This window comes from Mustela putorius, unplaced genomic scaffold (assembly GCF_011764305.1).
Source record: "Mustela putorius furo isolate JIRA1106 unplaced genomic scaffold, ASM1176430v1.1 tig00003834_pilon_pilon_pilon, whole genome shotgun sequence".
Lineage (NCBI taxonomy): Eukaryota > Metazoa > Chordata > Mammalia > Carnivora > Mustelidae > Mustela > Mustela putorius.
The window spans coordinates 136,069,911-136,091,314 of NW_025421987.1; the positions used below are offsets into that span (position 1 = coordinate 136,069,911).

Sequence of the window (21,404 nt, forward strand, 5' to 3'; positions counted from 1 at the left end):
GGTTACACAACATGGAATATATTAAAAACAATTGAACCTTAAATGGGTCAATTATATGGTATATGAATTTTATCTTAACAGAGCTGGTACTTTAAAAAGGAGCATTTGGACACTGACACCACCATGAACAAAAAGCTCTTAGAAGTGGAAAATATTGGGCGCCTGGGTGGCTCAGTGGGTTAAGCCATTGCCTTCGGCTCAGGTCATGATCTCAGGGTCCTGGGATCGAGTCCCGCATCGGGCTCTCTGCTCAGCAGGGAGCCTGCTTCCCTCTCTCTCTCTCTGCCTGCCTCTCTGCCTGCTTGTGATCTCTCTCTATCAAATGAATAAATAAAATCTTTAAAAAAAAAAAAGAAAAGAAGTGGAAAATATTATAGAAGAAATGAAAATAGTTAATATGGTTGTATGGTAAAGCTAAGAAAATTTCCCAGAAAATAGAGCCCCAAACGCCAAGAGATAAATAACAGAAGAAAAAAGACAAGAGCGTTAGAGGATCATTTGAGAAGGTTCAATTTTGAGTAAATAAGTTCCAGGAAAGCAGAATGGAGGAAAATAGAAGAAAGAGAATCACTGAAAAAAATAATTCAAGAGAAATTTCCAAATGGATAGTCACAAATTTCCAGACTAAAAAAGCACAAGTACGTAGCAGAATGAATGGAAATAGACCAGCACTAAGACACATTGCTGGAATACTAGAGGCAAAAAGAGGGTTCTCTAGTTTCCAGAGAAGGGGGAAAGATCATGGATGGTGTTGGATATCATAATGACGTCAGTTGCTCCCCTATAAGCCAGGTCATAGCAAAGCAGTTACATACAGCGTTATGAAAGAAAATGATTTATACTAACCCAGACTTTTTTTTTTTTAAACCAGGTAAACCATATGTTCTGGGGATGGAATCAAAGTTGAAAAATGCATGGCTTTAATTAGTGTGCCATGCTAATAATGCAGGAAGTACTTAAACTGAGAAAGAGGAAGTCATGTGGCAGGTGATAGAGGGAGAGCTGAGAAACCAGTTTAGGCTGGAGCAGATTAGGAGGCTGGGGTAGCATCTTCCTCTAGAAGGTGATCCTGAGAAGTACCTAATGTATATGAATATGGTGAGAGGAGAGTTACACAACTGGGAGACAGTTTGGGGCTAAATATGATAAGTACATGAAAATAAGCAAATATTATTAATTCCAAGGGAAATAAGAAGGTTACAGGAGAGAGAAAAGTAATTGTAATATAAATAAGGCTTAACTGTCTCACTAATGAAATCATGTGGTGGAAACACTGAATTTTCATTTAACCAAAATTTCACTGTATCTTGAGAAAAGAGTTATGGGGGGTTGATAATAGGGTTAAATTCTCATCTTTAATAGTGGGAAGTCCAGTAGGTAATTCTTAAAACCAAAGAATCAAGGGGTAATAATAACACATTACTTAGAGGAATATGAATTTAAAAAGAATATGCTGGAATGAGTTGAAAGTGGTTCCCTGTGAGTAAGAGGATAAAAGAAGATTGCTGTTTTTCTTAACAAAACTTGCACAGATAACAGTGCTCTTGGAACTGCAGGTATAATTGTGATTTTTAAATTTAAAATTTTGAAAAAGCCAGAATCTTCTCTGTCTTGGGTTTATTTATTTTGGGGGCTGAAGAAAATTTTTTCAAATCTCAACATGAAACCATTAATAAGATTTGGTCTGTGACTTCACATAGGAAGGATTTGGATGGTGCTTGGGCCCAAGAGTATAGATGTATAGGGAAGGGGAAGGTCAGTGGTTGGAGTAAAGACAGGTAGGTAGTGGAGCACAGAGAGCAAGGGAGGGGTGCAAGACACATACAGTATATATAGTAAATATCAAACACTACCATAATCCACATCTCTCTTCCTCATGTGCAGGTTCGGAGAGTACCAGGTTCCAGTGGCCGCCTTCATAAGACAGAAGATGGCGGCTGGGAGTGGAGTGATGACGAATTTGATGAAGAAAGTGAGGAAGGGAAAGCAGCAATTTCACAACTCAGGGTAAGTCTTATTAAACTCTGTGCTTAAGATAGAGCTCTGTCTTTTTGTTTGAAGCCTCTGAGATACGATATTCTCTGATTCTGTTCAGCTTAACCATCTAAAACATAGAAAATACAAGTGTTAATAACAGAATTTCCTTGAAGAAGTTATTAACTGTAGGAGCCCATTTAATCCTACATGGAAGAGTGGACTGACACATCTGTTTGAATATGATATTTACGGATATAAAAATGGCCAAAGTCTAGAGATGTAAACTGTGTCTGAGATGAGAGTACACTGGATAGGACTGATGATTGATTAAACATTGAGGAAGAAGCGATCACTGAATAGTATACCTTTCTTTAGTTGCTATATCCTGGATGGTTGTGTTTGTCTGTGTATGTGTTTGCTTGAAGCAGTGAAGACAAAGCTCATTTTGTTTTTCTCCCCCCACTCTTTCCTAAAATTAATACCTCAAGTTGATTGTTAGGACTCATTCCCAGGAATAGAAATATAAATGGGAAATATTAATGTTTGAGGTTCATCACAGCCCTGCATTGGGCTCCCAGCTCACAGGAAGTCTGCTTCTCCCTCTCCTCCCCATTTGTGCTTTTTCTTGCTATCTCTGTCACTCAAATAAATAAGTAAATAATCTTTAAAAATAAACAAAAATAAAATTTTGTAGTTCTGAAATACTTATAGTAGCTTTTTTATAAACTAATACACTGGTATGTAAATAGCTTAGAAAATTACAGAATTTGTTCTCAAAATGAGTAATATTCTGTATTTCTCATAATCTGTAACTATTTTTGAGGACATGAATTCTTTTGTAAAAGGGAAGTCTTGTTTGAATTGAATTACATTGAAAATGCACACTATCATCATTATAGCCATTATATTTTCAGATATTTTCTTCTGCCCTTCATGCACTTTGGAGACTCTAGTAACTTGTATATTAAGCTGCTTTAAAATTGCCAGCTCACTGATTTTCTTTTCATTCTTTAAAAATTCTCTTTTTGGGCGCCTGGGTGGCTCAGTGGGTTAAAGCCTCTGCCTCCGGCTTGGGTCATGATCTCGAGGTCCTGGGATCGAACCCCACATCGGGCTCTCTTCTCGGCGGGGAGCCTGCTTCCCCTTCTCTCTCTGCCTACTTGTGATTTCTGTCAAATAAATAAATAAAATCTTTAAAAAAAAATTATCTTTTTGCTCAGTCCCATTTTGCAGTTTCTGTTGCTGGCTTTCAAGTTCATTCATCTTTTCTTCTGCGGTGCTTAATGCTGCTAATCCCATTCAGTCCTATTTATATCACAGACATTAAATATTTTAAGTTTGATTTTGTGTCTGTTCATTTTTATACCTTCATGTCTTACTTTTTGAAGATAATGTGAGATGTAGTAATTATAGTATAGTTAAAATAGCTACATTAGTGTCCTTCTCTGCTCATTCTAACACTTATGTCAGTTGTGGAGCAGTTTTGTTTGATTGATTATTCCCTTCATTATAGCTTCCTCAACTCAGCTTCCTGAGTTGAGGAAATAGGCTAAGGGTCCAGGGATACCAAGGCAGATTAAATCAATAAGGTAGCGTACCAGGGAGGAGAGAGCTATACAGAGAGAGAAGTTTAGAAATCTACAGAGCTTCCTTTTTGAGTGTACAGCAGAATACTCTTTAAGAAATACATGTGAGAAAACCACCTGAGACTGGGTGACGGTGCCCATTGCTCACAGAGAGCCAAGAACAGTGTCTCTTCCCACCAGTCAGTGGAGAAGTCTGTATTCACAAGGCATTGGGTAGAGTTCTCAGAAAGGTCTTAGGTCTAAGTATTGGGGAGCTTATGGCCCTATACTGAGCCCTGCTGCAGATCCAACTAACAGCTCATAAAAGCAAGATCCAAAAGGCTTAAGCCATTTCCAAGTAACTTTACTGTATTCCAGAACAAAGCTTGAGAAGATTTATAGCAATACAAAATTATCAGCTTGCAACAAAGTAATATTCACAGCATCGGCATCTAATCAAAGATTATCAGGTATGCAGAGAGTCAGGAAAGCAGTAATAATTGAGCTCATTTTATGCCCAGATCTTGGTCTTTAATGTCATTCTCTACTAAAAGAATGAAGGCTCCTTGGAGAAATGGATGATTCTGAGGCTTACATGGCGAAAATACAAGATGAATCTGGAATATCTTCTTTGTGAAAAAGGTTATTTTTATTAAAAAAGAAAGTCATAATTTGATAACAGGTGCACCAGGTTGAATGAGCTTCCACTCACCAAATTAGAATTTAATTATCAAAAATCATTAAGTGTAGTAATAAATTAATTGTAAATCATTTTAAAAATTGGAATCCATGAATCCATGCCAATAATGAATAGATGGATAAATAAGTGGGGGCCGGGGCGGGGGTTGCTAATTCTTCATTATAGTAAATTGCCAGTGCTGACTGGTAAATGTGGAAGAGTATTGGAGAGGAATATCGTCATTTTATAGCCATGATAAAGCAGTCAATAAAGATTAGGTCAGACAAGGATCATCAGCAGTTGCTAAATATAGGGGAAATTTTTGATGAGCAGGATATTTACAGGGTCTTGAAGTGTCTCTTCAAAATAGCCATTAGTTGAAAGGGGAATATAATTACTACATACTGGAGAACTTGGAAAAGCCTTGACTAAAGGTGATTAAAATTGACATTATTGTGAAATTTACTGAAGTTGATAGCTTTAGTAGTGTGAATTTACATAAGAGGATATCTCTGTCTTCTGAAATACACAGTGACTGTTCAGTGGTAGGCAGCTAGGACATATGCAACTTACTCTCAAATGGTATAGGAACAACATGACCGGTTAAATATATATTGTATATCTATTTAAAAAGAGAGAAAGTGAACATCTTAAATAGGAAAGCAAATAAGGAAGAAAGGTTAATGATTCTCATTCTAACAACTTTTCTGTAAGTTTGAAATTATTTCCAAATACTAAGTTTTTTTTAAAGGTTTGGTTTGGCCAGTATAGTTGCTGTGATATGTTAGTTATCACCTGAACCTTGATTCTCCTTAATAAAGTGGTGATGAAAATTCACAAAAACCTAAGCTGAATAATCTGACCTTTTAGGTAGTCTAATTTGATACTTGGTAGCATTGACCATAAATTGGTATTTGTTTAGATATAGGGTAAGGGTGTTTTGTTTTGTTTTGTGTTTTGTTTTTGTATTCTCCAATTGCATGTATCCAGAATCACTGATGTAATGATTTACTAAATAAATTTAGCTTAGATGTTCATAAAGCAGATTACAACTGGTTTTTCAGTTTTGACTCAAGAGTTTTCTTCATTAAATCCCATAACCTGAATTACTCTGCCTTGAAGATGTGTTGGATAATTAGCTTGAAGGCTTTACATTTGGTCTGGGATATTATATATATAATATGTTCATGATAACACTGGATGTTAAACACAACTGATGAATTATTGAACTCTACATCTGAAAGAATTATGTATTTTTTGTTTCTAATTGAATTTAAATTTAAAAAATAGTATGTTCATCATTAGTAGAAGGAATTGTACTTTGAAGAATGTGACCTCCTATTGCCCGAGAACTCAGTCCCATTATGTTTGGTTATAAACCTCAAGTTGTGGGGCACCTGGGTGGCTCAGTGGGTTAAGCCTCTGCCTTCAGCTCAGGTCATGATCTGATGGTCCTGGGATGGAGCCCCACATCGGGCTCTCTGCTCAGCAGGCAGCCTGCTTCCCTCTCTTTCTCTGCCTGGCTCTCTGCCTGCTTGTGATCTCTCTCTGTATCAAATAAATTTAAAAAAACAACAAAACAAATAAACCTCAACAAAACAAATATTTCAAACATGCAAAAGTATATATATATATAAGTTGTGAACTTTTGAAATACCATAAGACATTGATGTATTAAAGGCTACCTGGACAAAAATACAATAGTATCATGGTATTTTCTTTTTCCAGAAAACTCACTAGAGTTACGAGTGACTTAACTTATGGATCAGAATGAAATGGAGTTTACTTGCGTTTCAACATTCTGTGCAGTTTGGAACTGACTACAAGTAACCTAAGTTTTGAGTTAATAAGCCTTTTTTGTATTTCTTTTAGTCTCCCCGAGTGAAAGAACCATTATCAAATTCTGAGGTAAGTAGTTGTGGTTTTTGAATCATTAAAAAACCAGTCATTTTGTTTTGGTTTGGTTTTAATGTTAAGCACATCTTTTTATATGGGCCTAAGTGAGAATGGGAATTTATAGCAATCAGATTTCACCGGAGGTATTGATTCTGAGTTTTAAAGGACTTCTCCAGTAAGTTGGTGTTGTTGCACTCATTTAATATTAACCTAAAGGCTCAGAAAGCTGTTCCTTCCTTGCTTGCCTGATTTTATGAATTACTTTTCTGGGTTGGGTAGCTTGATGTGGAAAGTCGTCTTATTGCATCAATCTGTCCAGGGATTTGTCATATGCTACTTTTTCTTTTTGTCCGGTCCCCACCTCCCATTGTTTTTTGTCATGTAGATTCTGTTGTCTTTAGTTCTTGCCTTTTGGTGATAGGAATCCTACTAAACAGAGTCCTGTTAGGCTGGCCTGCCTTATGCTCATTTTTTGAAGATAACAATTATTTCTGGAGATACATTCTGTGATACATTCTTCCTTCTGGCAGTCCGCATTGCAAGCTCAGTATTTGGTTTAATGATACACGTCTTGCCCCCTTAAATCATTTTGATTTTGCCCCGTTGCTTAAAAGTACCTATTTTTCTACTTGATTTGTGTGGATGGCATACGATTTTTGCACACCGTTATGTACAGGATTTGTGCACATTGTATTAAGACTAAAATACTGTACTGTAGCATATTTATAGGCTGGTATCTGACACCTTATAGCAGAACTGCAGTTCACTAGGATTTCTGGCTCTTCTTGCTACATTGGAATTGCATCTCCCTACCCCTTGAAGTCACTCATGCTCATAGCAGTGGCTTTGGTCAGGGAAATGCCAGCAGGAAGAAGAGCCCTTCTGTTGTTCCCTGGGTTCTCTGGCTCCTGCCACCACAGCCTGTATCCCCGAATGAGGGTGGTACCAAATTTAGCCTCTGCTGGCCAGAGATAGAGATGAAGTGTGTGCAAGAAATAACATTTCTTCTTGTAATCTTCTGAGAATTTAAATTATTTTTTACTCTTACTTTATCTTGACTAATTCTTAGTTTCTCCACTGTTGATGGAGAGGGCATTTTATAGTTGATCCGGAGTTGTTCTATGATCTTATCATTGTCCCTTTGCCTCATTAGCACCCCCACGTGAACTCTCAGGTCTCATACTCATACTCCTGCACTCCTTATTTTGTCGTTGGGTTTGAAATCCCTGGTGAAGTACACATAACATAAAAGTTAACATCTTCACCATGTTTAAGGGTATAGTTCAGTAGCGTTTAGTACATTCACACTGTTGCGCAGCTATCCACTGTCCTTCTCGAGAAGAACAATCATCCCATGTTCCCACCCCCTACCCCTGGCAGCCACAACTCTACTATGTCTGAATTCTACTGCTTTCTGTATACCTCATGTAAGTGGACTCACAGAGTATTTGTCCTTTGTGACCAGCTCATCTTACCCAGCATAATGCCTTCTAGGTTCACCCATGTATTATGTGTCAGAATTTCCTTCTTTCCTCCCTTTTTGAGACTGAATAATATTCCATTGGATATATCTACCACATTTGTTTCTCTGTTTGACTGGATGGACACTGGCTTGCTTTCACCTCTGGGCTATTGTGAATAATTCCACTGTGAACATGGCTACATAATAAATATTTGTTTTAGTTCCTGCTTTCAATTCTTGGGGGTCTGTATCCAGAAGGGGATCATTCTATTTTTAATTTTTTTTTGAGGAATCACCTTACCATTTTCCATAGTGGCTGCACCATTCTCCACTCCCACTGCAGTGCACAAGGTTCCAGTTTCTCCATATCAGTTCATTTCTTGATTTTGTCTAACATTTCTGTTCTTATTATAGGTAAACACATGTATGCAATTTGGAGGCTCCTTTTGAAATAATGCTAATACTTAATGTTAACATTTTCAAAAGTAATCTTAATGTTCTGTTTTTCTGTCAAAATCCAGAACCAGAGTTACTTTTAATTTCCTCTCTATGAAGCTAAAGGATCACAAAATTATACTACTTTATCTCTTAACTTTGTTTATATAATATCAGCTATTAGACCTCTTTCAGTTTTTTTCTCTTTCAGTTCTAAATTGTAGTCAACTTTATATTTTTTTCACCAACTTATAATTTTGAATAGTTTAATTTTATTTTCAACTCAACATCAGTTTTTTGTCCCCACATTACATAATTAAAATTTATAAAATATTTCAAACATGCAAAAGTATATATATATAATGTCTGTGTTGGTTATAAAGCTTTATATCTGTTTTGAAAAGCATTTCAGATTCGTTAATGAATCACTGATTACTTGTCTTTCTTTTTAAGTAGTGGAAGGTTTTCAGACCTAGAAAAATGTAGCTCCTGTAGAAGAAGATTTACTACTTAAGTCTGTGTCTTAGAGGTGCTATTTTATTGGGCAAAGGAAATAGAATAGATGTAGTTAAAAATAAATATGATGCAATGAAATTTTATTATGAAGGAATTAAAGCAAACTATGGGCTATAATATGGCTAAACCTCAGAACATTGTGCTAAGTGAAATAAGGCAGACATAATAGAGTGCATGCATTTTATTTATATGAAGGATCCGGAAAAGGCAAACTGATGGGGACCGAAAATAGGTCAGTGGTCACCTAGGGCTGGGTGTGGGAGCAGGAATTAAATGTAAATGCGCACAAGAGAACTTTCTGAGTTGATGAAAATGTTCTAAAACTAGATTGTAGTGATGTTTGCTAGAAACATCATCATCTAGAAATCATCCAGTTGTATACTTAAGAGTGGGTGAATTTAGTGGGATATGAATTACACCTCAAAAAAGTTGTTATAAACAATAAGGCCTAGTAGAAATATTTGACTTCCATTTGAAATAGATGTATTCAAGAGAGGTAGGGATGTGGCAGTAAACTACACAAAAACTACTTTGAAAATGTCACCCTGGGAGGCTCTGCTTGCCCATCAGTAGACCTGCCTCCTTTTCCACTCAACTAAGCAGCACTGTGTGTATGTTTCTGTTACAGCTGTTTCCAACAACTGATCCCGTGGGTACTTTACTCCAAGTTCCAGAACAGATTACTGCTCATCTACCTCACCCAGCTGGGCACATGCCTGCACAGCCAACTCAAGTCTCTCCCCCACCCCCAGCAGAGCCAGCAAAAACAGCTCAGGTAAAGCAGGAGTGCACTTCAGTGGCCGGTCTTCTGGGTAGAGGAAGAAAGCAGAAATTGGTGTGGAGCAGTGCCTTATGTAACAAGGTTGATGTTGTGGAAGTTTTTAAAACAAGTTAGAAATTCTGTTTTCACAGTTTTCAGTGTATGCAGGTAAGAGAACTTTTCAAGGATCATACAGACTTTTAAGCAGCAAAATAAGTTAACAATGGAAACATTCCAAATATCAGGAATTTGGGGAGTTGGTTTTATTGTAGTTATGTATTATAATCTGTGAATGCCCATCATCAGTCACACACAGACATCATTAGCTCCTCATACACTGAAAGTAGTCAAGGGAAGGAGGGCAGTGGCCTCCTTGTCTGTGAATTGCTCCTTGTCTTCCCTCAGGAAACTTCAAATACTGTGTATAACACATGATGTGAGGTTTCCAGAGTCTGTTTATTTATTAAATATTAGAAACTTAATTTTTTTGTTCTAACATTTTAGATTAAAAAACGTAAAGATGGGGGCACCTGGGTGGCTCAGTGGGTTAAAGCCTCTGCCTTCGGCTCAGGTCATGATGCCAGGGTCCTGGGCTTGAGCCTCACATCGGGCTCCCTGCCCAGTGGGGAGCCTGCTTCTCCCTCTGCCTGCCTCTCTGCCTACTTGTGCTCTCTGTCTCTTCTGTCAAATAAATAAATCAATAAATCTTGGGGGCGGGGGGAAGAGAAGGAAAGGAAGAGGAAGGAAGGGAAAGGAAAAAGAAAGAAAGAAGTAAAGATGAAGTTCTCTGATTTTTTCCTTTTGCATTGTGGTGGTGATCTGCCTTTGGAGGCCACCACTCTGAGAGCTTCCAGTTAGTCATGGTGTTGGCTTCATGTAGTTTTTTCATCAGACCCAAGCTTTCCATTTCTTTCCTTCATATCTGAAAAGATACAGTTGTCTTAGGAAAACTGATAGAAAGATTGGATTTACTTTATAAACTACTTAAATAGCACACAGGGGATAGCTTACAATGCAGAAAGGATTAATTTACCCATTAAAAGATCTGGAATCTCAGGCTGGGTGGATTCCTAAGGGGCAGGCGATTTTAGAGCCTATGTTGTATATTGCTACATGATACACTGGCAGATTTAAAGGAAAGAACCCCAATTTTAGTGTCTTTCACCCTTGTGGATGGAAAGAGGGATCTGACTAAACAAAATATAAATGTGGCTGTGTATGGAATTTCATGTGGGTTTGAGAATTCTCTTTTTAATTGTGCTTGCCTCAGGTTGACATTCAGCTCTTGCTGCTGTCTCAGAGTGCATGTCCTGCCACAGCAGGGAATGTCCCAGCCACTGGTCTGGGTCTGGCCTCACCGAGAGTGAAGAAAATTGCTGCCATGTGGACATTTCCTCTGCTGATGACCATTAGTCACCTTCATGCTTAGTAGTCCAGACTCTGACTTTATACCTTTCGATGTTTTTTAGGCTCTGCCTTCAGGAGCAGGCTCACAAGAAACCAAGATCCCAATCAGCCTAGTACTCAGATTAAGGTAAGTAAACATCTTCTCTTTGTTTTCTGCATACTCTAAATGTGCTATTTTCTCTTTGAAAGGGACTCTTTTTTTAAAAATAGTCTGTGCATGAGAGTAACTGGATAAGATTGTGTGCCCCCCCAGTATCAAGTGCCAGGCATCGCAGGGGTATTGTTTCCCTCAGAAGTAAGAGCTACAGAGCCCCTGGGTGGCATAGTCAGTTGAGCGTCCGATTCTTGGTTTTATCTCAGGGTTGTGAGGTCAAGCCCTATATCGGGCTCCACACTCACTGCCTAACATTCTCTCTTCTGCTCCTCCCAAATAAATAAATAAATAAAATCTTAAAAAAAAAAAAAAGTAATAGCAACATTGCAAGGACCTGGATGTTAACACATTCTCTTAGCTGTTTTCCCACTAGTCGTTTTCAGTACAGCTAGTTTAGGTTCTGTAATTGAGTATGGTCTGTAACTGGGGAATAGTTTTTAGGGAAATAGCACTGGTTGGCTTATCTGAAGATTAGGTTTGTAATTTACCATATATCATGGACTCTGCAATCAACTGACCCAAGAATGGAGAGCTTTCTGATTGTGATAGATGATATTAAGACCTTGTTCTCAGAAGATGAAAGGAAAACCCTCTGAGAATATATCTGGTCTTTTTGTTTTACAGCAGGTGTTCTGAATTCGTGGTTCTTGGTGGGGTTTATAGCCAGGCTCTGACGGATTGCTCCCAGAAGTGCCATAAGTGGCAGTCTGTTCATTCTGACCCTCTCCTCTTGGAGGTAGTTGGGTTAGGATTGCAGAGCTTTCTTGTTAGACTAGCAGTGGCTGTTGTATTGTTCTAATTGGGTCTCGTTCTGTTTGTGAAATTAAAAGTATCACCTGAGACAACTCAGACCTTCATTACTACTAACATTTTTTAAAAGGGTTTCCTTAAATTACCATGGACTAATTCCTCTTCCCACATAAAATTCCTAATCTTCTTCTCAATATGACCATAATCAGAGATAGAAGCAGGGAGACCTTTTTTGAGAATGTTTTGATTCTACCACCCGGAGCGATGAAACTGTGCCATCAATGTGAAGAAAGCAGATTGGGTTACCTTTCCTTTACAAAAGCCTAGTCAATATACCTAGTCTCATCACAGATAGTTTTGGATTCATTAAAGTGTCTTGATAATCTTGTCCAATTCTGATTGTGCAAAAAGAATACCATTTGTCTCTTTTAAAAACTTTTTTTTTTTTTAAATCATGTAGCAGCTACTAGTACAAAAATTATATTTGACCTGTGCTTCAGGAAGTTAGAGAAGATACTTACTTGTAAGTGATACAACTAGCTTTTTGAGAGAGTGGTTTTTTAGTGGGCTGTGTTCCAGACTTATTTATGGAAGAAGAAACTATGTTCTCTCTCTCACTGATGAAGACTCTCAGCTGAAACCACTAGAAGAGATGGTAAACATATTTAGTCCAGTTTAGTGTCTTGCTGTCTCTGAAGGATTTGTGCTTAGCATGCCAGCTAAATCACTAAAATGATGCTGAATGTTCAATCTTTTTATTCAGCTTTCAGAAAGAATGGATTGACCAATTATGTATCAAGAAGACTCTATATCACACTGTTGGTTATTGTGGCAGGATACCAAGTAAAGAGTGAATAAAACACCTCACTTGTTAGTCAGATCTAGGTTGGAGCTGATTTGCATTATGTACTTAGCACAGGTTAAAGACACTTCGGGTGGTATACATGCAAAAGTATAAATCTGTATACAGGTACAAAGAGAAGGCAGTCGAAGGGGAAAATCATCTGGGCATAGGTTGTGTTAGAGACGGGTAACTACATTCTAAACACAACTTCAGGAATATTTTCAAGTATCCATCCGGTAGACCTAACCCTCTTCATTGTTTAGATAAAGTGGATTTGGGTCCTTAGTGATCAAGCATGTCTGCCTTTCCGTATAGTATTCTAAATGCCCACCTTTAACCAGAACCTCCAGGGAGCCTGGTTAATCTCAGTATATGGTTTGCTGAGTGATTACAATAACTGTCCCTCACCAGGCACACATTTAAATCTCTGGAGCCATGTATTAACTCTGCTGCCAGTATGGGTCTAACTCCTTTTCTCATCTTTTCCTTCCCCCTCATTGTCCGAACTCCTGTGGAATTTGGGGGAGCATCATGTATTTCATTTTGTGAGGCTGCCAAGACTGAGCACGTGTAGTGGGCAAGGCATTCTTGGAGAGCCTGGGTTGGGAGTAAGGAGGAGAAGGGTATCCTCTATTTTTTTTTTTAATGCTGCCACATATTTTTTAAAAAAAAATTTAATTCCAGTATTAAAATAATTTAATTCCGGTTAACATTTGGTGTTAGTTTCAAGTATATAATATAGGGATTCAATAATTCTGTATATAGTACTCAGTGCTCAAGATAAGTGTACTCTTAATCACCATCTATTTCTCGGTCCTCCTTCCCACCTCCCCTCAGGGAACCATCAGTTTGTATAGTTAAGAGTCTGTTTTTTGGTTTGTCTCTTTTCTCCTTTGTTCATTTGTTTTGTTTCTTAAATTCCACATAGGAGTGAAATCATAAGGTTTTTGTCCATCTCTGACTAAGTTCCCTTAGCATTATACTCTGTAACTCTGTTCATATTGTTGTAGAGGGCAAGAGTTCATTCTTTTTTATGGCTGAGTAATATTCCATTGTATATACACATATCTTATCCATTCATCAATCGATGGATACTTGGGTTGCTTCCGTATCTTGGCTATTGTAAATAATGCAACAGGAAACATAGGGGTGCCTGTATTCCTTTCAATCAGTCTGTTTCTGTTCTTTGGGTAAATACCAGTAGTGTAATTATTGGATCATATGGTTAATCTATTTTTAACTTTTTGAGGACTTTCCACGCTGTTTTCCATGGAGGCTACACCAGTTTGCATTCCCATCAACAGTGCACAAGAGTTCTATTTCTCCACATCCTCGTCAACACATGTTGTTTCTTGTGTTGTTGATTCTAACCATTCTGACAAGAGGAAGGTGATATCTCATTGTGGTTTTGACTTATAGTTCCCTGATGATTAGTGATATTTAGCATCTTAACATGTGTCTTTTGGCCATCTGGATGTCTTCTTGGGAAAAATGTCTGTTTATGTCTTCTGCCCATTTTTAAATTGGATTATTTGGGGGTTTTTGGTGTTGAATTGTGTAAGTCCTTTGTATTATTTTGGATACTAATCTTTTTATCCTGTATCATTTTAATTATACTTTCCTGTGCACATACATTTTCCTCTTAGTTTATATGATATCTTAATGGGACTAAGGATGGAAGTAGGCGTCTAAGAATCTCAAGGGGTGCCCGGGTGGCTCAGTGGGTTAAGCCTCTGCCTTTGGCTCAGGTCAGGATCTCAGGGTCCTGGGATCAAGCCCTGCATCGGCTCTCTGCTCAGCGGGGAGCCTGCTTCCCCATCTCTCTCTCTGCCTGCCTCTCTGCCTACTTGTAATCTCTGTCTGTCAAATAAATAAATAAAATCTTTAAAAAAAAAATAAAAAGAATCTCCTCAAAAGCCTGAGGGCATTTTGTTTTTGTTTTTTTCTTACTTTGTGCGAAGGTAGTTTTTTTTCCCCATTTAAAGTATAGTGCTATATTAGTTTGGGTGTATATAATATAATGATTTCAGCAGTTCTGTGCATTACTCAGTGTTCCTCACAATAAGTGTAGTGTTAGCATGAGGTTTCTATATTGACTACTGGAGGACATAAATTAAAAGGGTTGTAGGACAGTTAGATGGTCACTCTGAGTAGTTTGCTCTGAGCCCTGCAGTGTGAGCTCATTAGGATAAGTCATAGGATCTATGGAAATAGAATGGTTTTTCTTGAGGCACGGCTTTCCTGTTATATGTTGGCAGAGTCAGTATGCATAAATCCAGAAATTTATTTTACACATTCCCTTTTCTTTTGTAGGAATTCAAAAAAAGAACTAAATGATATTCGATTCGAGTTTACTCCTGGGAGAGGTAAGCCATCAAAAACATTGAAAACAAAATAACGTCTAATTTATTTAATGAAATGTGTTGTGATGTTTTTGTCCTTTAGATATATTTTACTTTTAAAAGATGATGAAAATGTTCCTGGTTTAAAGGGTGTGGGTGGCATATGAATAAAATAAAAACTCAATTTATTTACTACTAACCTCACTTGTAAACCTAGTATAATACAAACAGTAATGAATGTAGCTCTAATTTACTGCCTACCATAGTAGGCCAGGCATTGTGCTAAGCTTTCTATCATTAAGTTCTCAGAATTCCCCTAAGGAAGATTATTGTCCCCCTTGTGTAGATGATGAAACAAGGCTTAGAGTGAGGGGAGGTAAGTTGTTGTTCACACAGTCGGAAGAGGTGCCTCTGGAATTCATATCCACACTTGTCAGGGTGCAGAGTTCTCGCTCTCAGTACTGAACATGGTTGTACTTCTCCATGACAGTAAAGAAGAAACAAGGCTTCTAGCCTCCTCTCTTCCCAGGCTGAAGTGGAGTCCTGTCAGGCATAGTTTCTGGCCATGAACTTCTCCCTGGGATGAGACTTCTTTCTTTCTTGCCTTTGTTACTCAGCAGCCAGCACATTCATCCTGTGTGCAGTTCTCATTCTTCATGCTGTCTCAGTATCATCAGCAACTAAGTATGAAAGAGGACGGAAGCCAGGTGTGCAGAGGTGTATCCATTTCACTGTTTAAAACCAGGAAGAGTCCCATTTCAAGGAACTAATTCAAGTTGCTGGTCATCAGCACAAATGTGTGCCCACCCACCCCCAGAGGTCCTCCTGTTCTTTCAGGCTGTGTTCAGCCCTCAGGAAGCAGCAGCACTGACTCGGTTGGAGAGGAGATCAGTTAGGAATGCTGTGTCCCTGTCTTTTCATTTCTATTACAACCATTGATCAGATTATATGATGTAAAATCATTAGATATGAAGAAAAGCCCACCAGAATAAAAAAGAAAATGATGTTAGCAACAAACTTGGGATGTGATCTCTGAAGAGAAGAGATTACAATTTGTTCTTTCAAGATGTGCTTGAAAAGAAATCATTCCATTATACTAGCCTTGAAGATGTTGCACACACATCACATCTCAGAGCTGGTGGGGTTTGGGGCCAGGGCTGCCCTCACAATGGGACTTTTCCTCTGTAGCATCACTGTTAGTGCAAGTTATCTTTACAGTGAGTTGATACTGGCCATCTGGTTGCTAGAGGTTCTGTGCTCTAGCTACACCTAAGAGAATCTCCCACTTGAGGTAACCCCAGTGGTAGGAGAAACCTTTGTGTGGAAGGAAGATCCCACCCCCACCCCCGCCTCTTTGGTTATGTGAATTTAGCAGCTAGCTTGGGCCTGCCAGTGCCAACATCTACTCTAGGAGTTCACAGTAACGTGCATGCACAAGAAATGGAGCACCTTCTTTTTTTTCCTCGCAGATACAGCGGAGGGTGTATCTCAGGAACTCATTTCTGCTGGCCTTGTCGATGGAAGGGATTTAGTAATAGGTAACTACTTTGTACTCTGCCCTGCACCCTGGTGTCTCTGTCTTTGTATTTAGGACCTAGAAAACAGGCTTTGATTCCACTGAGCGGATCTCACGGGTCTTGGAGGGTCTTGGCATTGCTGAAATACAGGTATTGGTAATAGTTCCTCACAAAAAAGAAAATCTCATTTCAGAGTTCACTTTCTGACTTCCTGTGACAGTAGGTGAAAGCTGGGAGACTCTAGTAGAATTGATGATGTAATCACAAGTTAAAGTATACTTAGCCATATCCAGTTCATTTTGGAGGGTGAAACTCTGCCCTTAACAGAGCAAGAAAGAAGTAAGCAAAACTTGTTAGAGGCTTATTTCTAGAATAAGCAGAAAGTAAGAAAAGGTATAATCGGCCCATGTGTACATGTTATTGAAGGAAAAGACCATTGTCTAGGGCCAGTCAGCAGAGTTTTTCTGTAAAGGACCAGTTAGTAAATAGTTTAGGCTTGTGGGCCATTCATGGTCTTTAAACTATTCTTAGCCCACAGCCAGACTAGAAATAGGCTGCAGGCCAGAGTTCAGCAGCTCCCAGGATAGGGCTTTCTGGCCCGTGAGTAGACATACCCTTCCTCTTTGACCTGTGTGTCTTGCCCCATTTAACATAGCATCTTAAAGAAAGTTACTTTGAGCATGATTCAAGATTTATTTGTGCTACTTAGAGAGAGTTGAGTTTAAAAGATAATTTTTGTTTGGGGAGTGAGTTATCATTCCACTTCCATTTTGGTTGAACATAGAAGATTCTGAGCTATCATTTAGGTTTTTAAAATATGGTAGGAAATGGATTTACTTAGCTTCTTAATACTTTCTGTTTGTATGATTACAGTGGCAGCGAATTTGCAGAAAATTGTGGAAGAACCTCAGTCAAATCGATCTGTCACTTTCAAACTGGTACTCATTTCTTCCTCTTTATTAAACTGTCCTTACATAGCAGCAGCTTCTGTAGACCAGCTTGTATATTCCCTGAGTGCTGAGAATATTAAAATATGGTGGATTGTGTTCATTTAGCCTCCCTAAGGCCTTAGGCCAGTGTCTCCTTTTGAATGGCTTCCCTCTGTTCTCCCTCCAGGAAGCCTCCTATCATAGGCCCTTGACTCTTAAGAGAGAGTATTTCCAGTCTGACTCCAGCTTTGTACCCAGACCCCACCTTTTCTGAAAGAGACACCTTCATTTGCATCTTCATATCCCAGGGATCTGTACCCTGCTGTCTTCCTCCCCATAGTCCTTATATCAATTTTAATTGCTACGTGCAGTTTTGTTTACAAATAACCACAGCTTCTCATTTTGTTTGGTTCTTAGGCATCTGGTGTCGAAGGCTCAGATATTCCTGATGATGGTAAACTAATAGGATTTGCCCAGCTCAGCATCAGCTAAACCACAGCCTCGAAAGAGGCGGCCTAAGGAGATTCCACACATGCGTATCTCTGTTGCTTCTGTTGGCCTAAACCCACTACTGCCAAAGAACCCAGCAACAAACCTCCCGGCTAGGAGCTTTAGAGGTCTTTCTTTATGTTCTTCCTGCCATCATTCCCCCCTTTTCCCACAGGGAAAGAAAAGTTGGATCACCAGTGGCCAGCATCCCTTTAAAGACTTCCGTTAGTAAACTTACTGCGCATGTCCCCTGTCTTTCTCCAGCTGAGAAGGGGACTGTGCCTCAAGGCTCAGGAGGGAGATCTGGCAGCTCATCTTGCCTTACTCCAATGATGGCGCTGGGTGGAAAGTAGCAGCTATATTGGGCTTCCTCATCCTGCCTGTTCTCCCACACCTGACAGGATGTGGGCATCTTGGGATATATCTTCACCACTGAAGTAGCAATTAAAAGTTGATTGTTTATCTGGAGCCCAGAGAATTTAATTTAGTAATTTTTTTTTTTAAGCTGATGTGAATTCGAGCAACCTTTGTTAGGAAAAAGCACAGCCTCAGAAAGAGGCAGCCTAAACTGTGTTATTATTGTTTTGTTCATGTTTCTAAGCGTTTTGCTGAAGCTGCTCTCAGGCACCCCTCTTCATCACTCCCTCCAGAAAGGGTTGCTAGCCTTAACTTCAGCTGGTGCAAAACATCTGACTGTAGTCGAACTTCAGCCATCAGATCCTAAAAAGTGGAACTTTGGACTGTTTTTAGCGAAAACATCAAGTAATGGCTTCTAAAAGTGAATTTCCCCAGCAGTGGTTTTGAACAGGAAGAATAATAACTCATATCATTTTGGAAGTATTTATTTTCAAATCTTAAAAAATTCAATTGAAGAAAAACTGCTCCTCAATCCTCCCATGAAAATTTGCCTGGCCTCCACGTCATAAGGAAATGCAAGGCTGAGCTTTCTACAGCAATAAAGGAGACTCACCAGGCCAGCGAGGCCTACCTTCCAGCCCTGTCCTGCACTGACCCTTTGGAGGGGCTCCATACTTCTGTGCGCTGAACCTGACCCAGGATGGAAAGTGAAACCACATGTGCCGAGACTTTTAGGATTTTTGAGTAGACAGTGTTCATTTGATTTTCTATAGAAATAATATAAATTATTCTTTAGGTTTAAAAACGAGCACTCATAATGCAATATGTGAGTAATCGGTGGGGCCGATTTTCTTTCTTACTGTTTCACAGTCAACCTCTGTCTAACTGCAAGTAGCCCTAATAGTTTTTGTCTAAGAAAGGGACACTCAGTCTGGCCTTAAAACGACACATGAAGATGGGCTTTAGCACCATGGAAAGGGGAGTGCTGCCTCTTACAGAATCACGCAAGCCCTTTCCAGTACTGTTGGTCTGTGAATAACGAGATCACTTCACCTAGTTGTTTCTTGGAATATCTCTGGAAGCTTTCCCCACAACTGAGTTGTTGCAGCTCTTGTTTGCTTCTGAGCTTGTTGTTTTAGTCATGGGCTTCCTTTCCCTGCCCTAGGTACAGAGGCATACTGGAAAAGGAGTGGATGTGGGGGAGAAGGATGGGATGGCTTTGGAGTGGCCGTTGGGAGGAAAGTAGATGAGAGGATCAGACACCAAAGTCCAGGGTCCCAGCAGGATTGGTAAAAAGTGGGAGGCCTGCCAAGCCTAGAGAGGGAAAAGATTGATAGTTTGCTGGAAGAATACTTAGCTTTTCTTTTTCTTTTCTTTTTTTTTCTTTTTTCTTTTTTTAAATTTTTTTTAGAGGGATGGGAATAACATGAAAAGGAGATAGTGTCCCTTTGGCACAAGGCTAATCGCTTCTCGGCCTTTTGGCTAAGATCAAGTGTGGCACAAGGCTAGTGGCTTACCTTTGAGTATGTATTTTTGTCTCAGTCAAGCCATCATCATCTACATATTGATAAATCCGGAGGTGGTGGCCTCACTCTGTTCTAGCATTCTGTTTGGAAGTGGTCTGGAGCCCAGGCAGGAGGTGAGCAGCAGCCCATTGCCGTGTTCAGTTTCCCCAGCCAGCCATGACTTTTAAACTGCAGTGGGACAAGGATGCCAATAGAAGTGGCCTAGGGTTTTCTCTTTCTTTTCAGTTCATTTTTTGCCCTGCTGGGAATTAGGAGTCAGACACCAAGACCCAGGACAGTGTTATTTCTTCTGCATGATGTATGGTGGACTCCCTTTGCTGACTTTCACAGCGATGCTGAGAGAATACGTGAACAGAAACTTCCCAGGATGGACAGCACGTAACCTAGTGAGTGACCTTGCTCCTTTCAAGGAGCAGTGGTCCAGGGTACACCTCTGTCTCTAGGTCTCTAGGATCCCTTGGTCCCTGGGGGTAGGGACTAATTTAGCACAAGGTAACATGTGCCAATGCTGTTTGTGAAATGTATGGTCTTATTCAATATGACTAATGGATTTCTTTGGGTTTTTTGCTTAAGTTTTGAACCAAATCCTAGAGCCAGCTGATACTATTTAATAATCTGAGGATAGAATAATGGTGTATCAGTAAATGGAGGTTCCTCCTTATGATGTATGCTAGATTATGGAAGATGTAAAATATTTGACCTTCCCTTCTCCCTTTTTTTGACTTTGTATTTTGCTGCATGTTTCCTTCATTTTTAATCAATAAAGAGTAAATTATCTGTGGTGGTGTAAGGATTCTTTACTTCAGTGCTTGCTGGTGGGGAGCATGAGGAGTGGGTCAGAGAGTCACTACTAACTGGAGGAAAAACTGGAGGAGTGGGTCAGGGAGTTACTACACAAATGGATGAAAAAGTGGGCACAAGCTAAAAAAATGTGTGTATTGACCTACAAATTATCTAGAACAGCTGAAAATCATTGTACAAATGGGGAAACTGAAATCTCAAAAGGGAGAGATAAGATATGGCCAGGGAAATTTCATAGCACGGGGCACAGAACTCCTCGTACTGTTGTTTCTGTTTGATTCTCCTTATGCAGTTGGATAGAGAAAAGAGGCCACATTCAAGGCTTTTTGAGTCCATTTTGGAAAACAGAGCAGGGCTGAGCTTCTCACTATTTGACTTTGCTATAGAAATGGTGGGATTACATGTGAGAGTCTAGGCTCCTCTGTATTCTTCCACCTCCCATGTAAGTAATCTTGGTCTTAACACCTTCTCCATAGAAGGGTCCTTCTAGGACAGGACTGCTTGTGGATTCTTGTAATTCAGAGCTTAGGCATTGACAGGATTGTATCTTAGTGATTTTGCTCTCAAGATAAGCAGGTTGGGGCGCCTGGGTGGCTCAGTGGTTTGGGCTGCTGCCTTCGGCTCGGGTCATGATCTCAGGGTCCTGGGATCGAGCCCCGCATCGGGCTCTCTGCTCCGCAGGAAGCCTGCTTCCCTCTCTCTCTCTCTCTCTCTCTGCCTGCCTCTCTGCCTACTTGTGATCTCTGTCTGTCAAATAAATAAATAAAATCTTTAAAAAAAAAAAAAAAAAAGCAGGTTGTGGGGCCCCTGGGTGGCTCAGTGGGTTAAAGCCTCTGCCTTTGGCTCAGGTCATGATCTCAGGGTCCTGGGATCGAGCCCTGTGTCAGGCCCCTCTGCTCAGCAGGGAGCCTACTTCCCCCCTCTCTCTCTGCCTGCCTCTCTGCCTACTTGTGATCTGTCAAATAAAGAAAGTTAAAAAAAATCTTTAAAAAAAAAAA

General features: G+C 39.5%; 1 protein-coding gene across 3 annotated transcripts in view; it reads left to right on the forward strand.

Moving 5' to 3' along the window:
• Positions 1–20,382, forward strand: part of OXSR1 (oxidative stress responsive kinase 1) — a 108,266-nt gene extending 87,884 nt beyond the window's left edge. For all 3 annotated transcript variants that reach the window (XM_045089130.1, XM_045089131.1, XM_045089132.1), the window contains 8 exons: positions 1,885–2,007; positions 6,094–6,129; positions 9,159–9,305; positions 10,760–10,824; positions 14,759–14,811; positions 16,257–16,325; positions 17,178–17,242; positions 17,651–20,382. In XM_045089130.1, coding sequence (XP_044945065.1) covers positions 1,885–2,007; positions 6,094–6,129; positions 9,159–9,305; positions 10,760–10,824; positions 14,759–14,811; positions 16,257–16,325; positions 17,178–17,242; positions 17,651–17,725 — 633 coding nt within the window. In that variant the 3' untranslated portion in view covers positions 17,726–20,382. The remainder of the gene's footprint in view (positions 1–1,884; positions 2,008–6,093; positions 6,130–9,158; positions 9,306–10,759; positions 10,825–14,758; positions 14,812–16,256; positions 16,326–17,177; positions 17,243–17,650) is intronic.
• Positions 20,383–21,404: the final 1,022 nt, after the last annotated feature.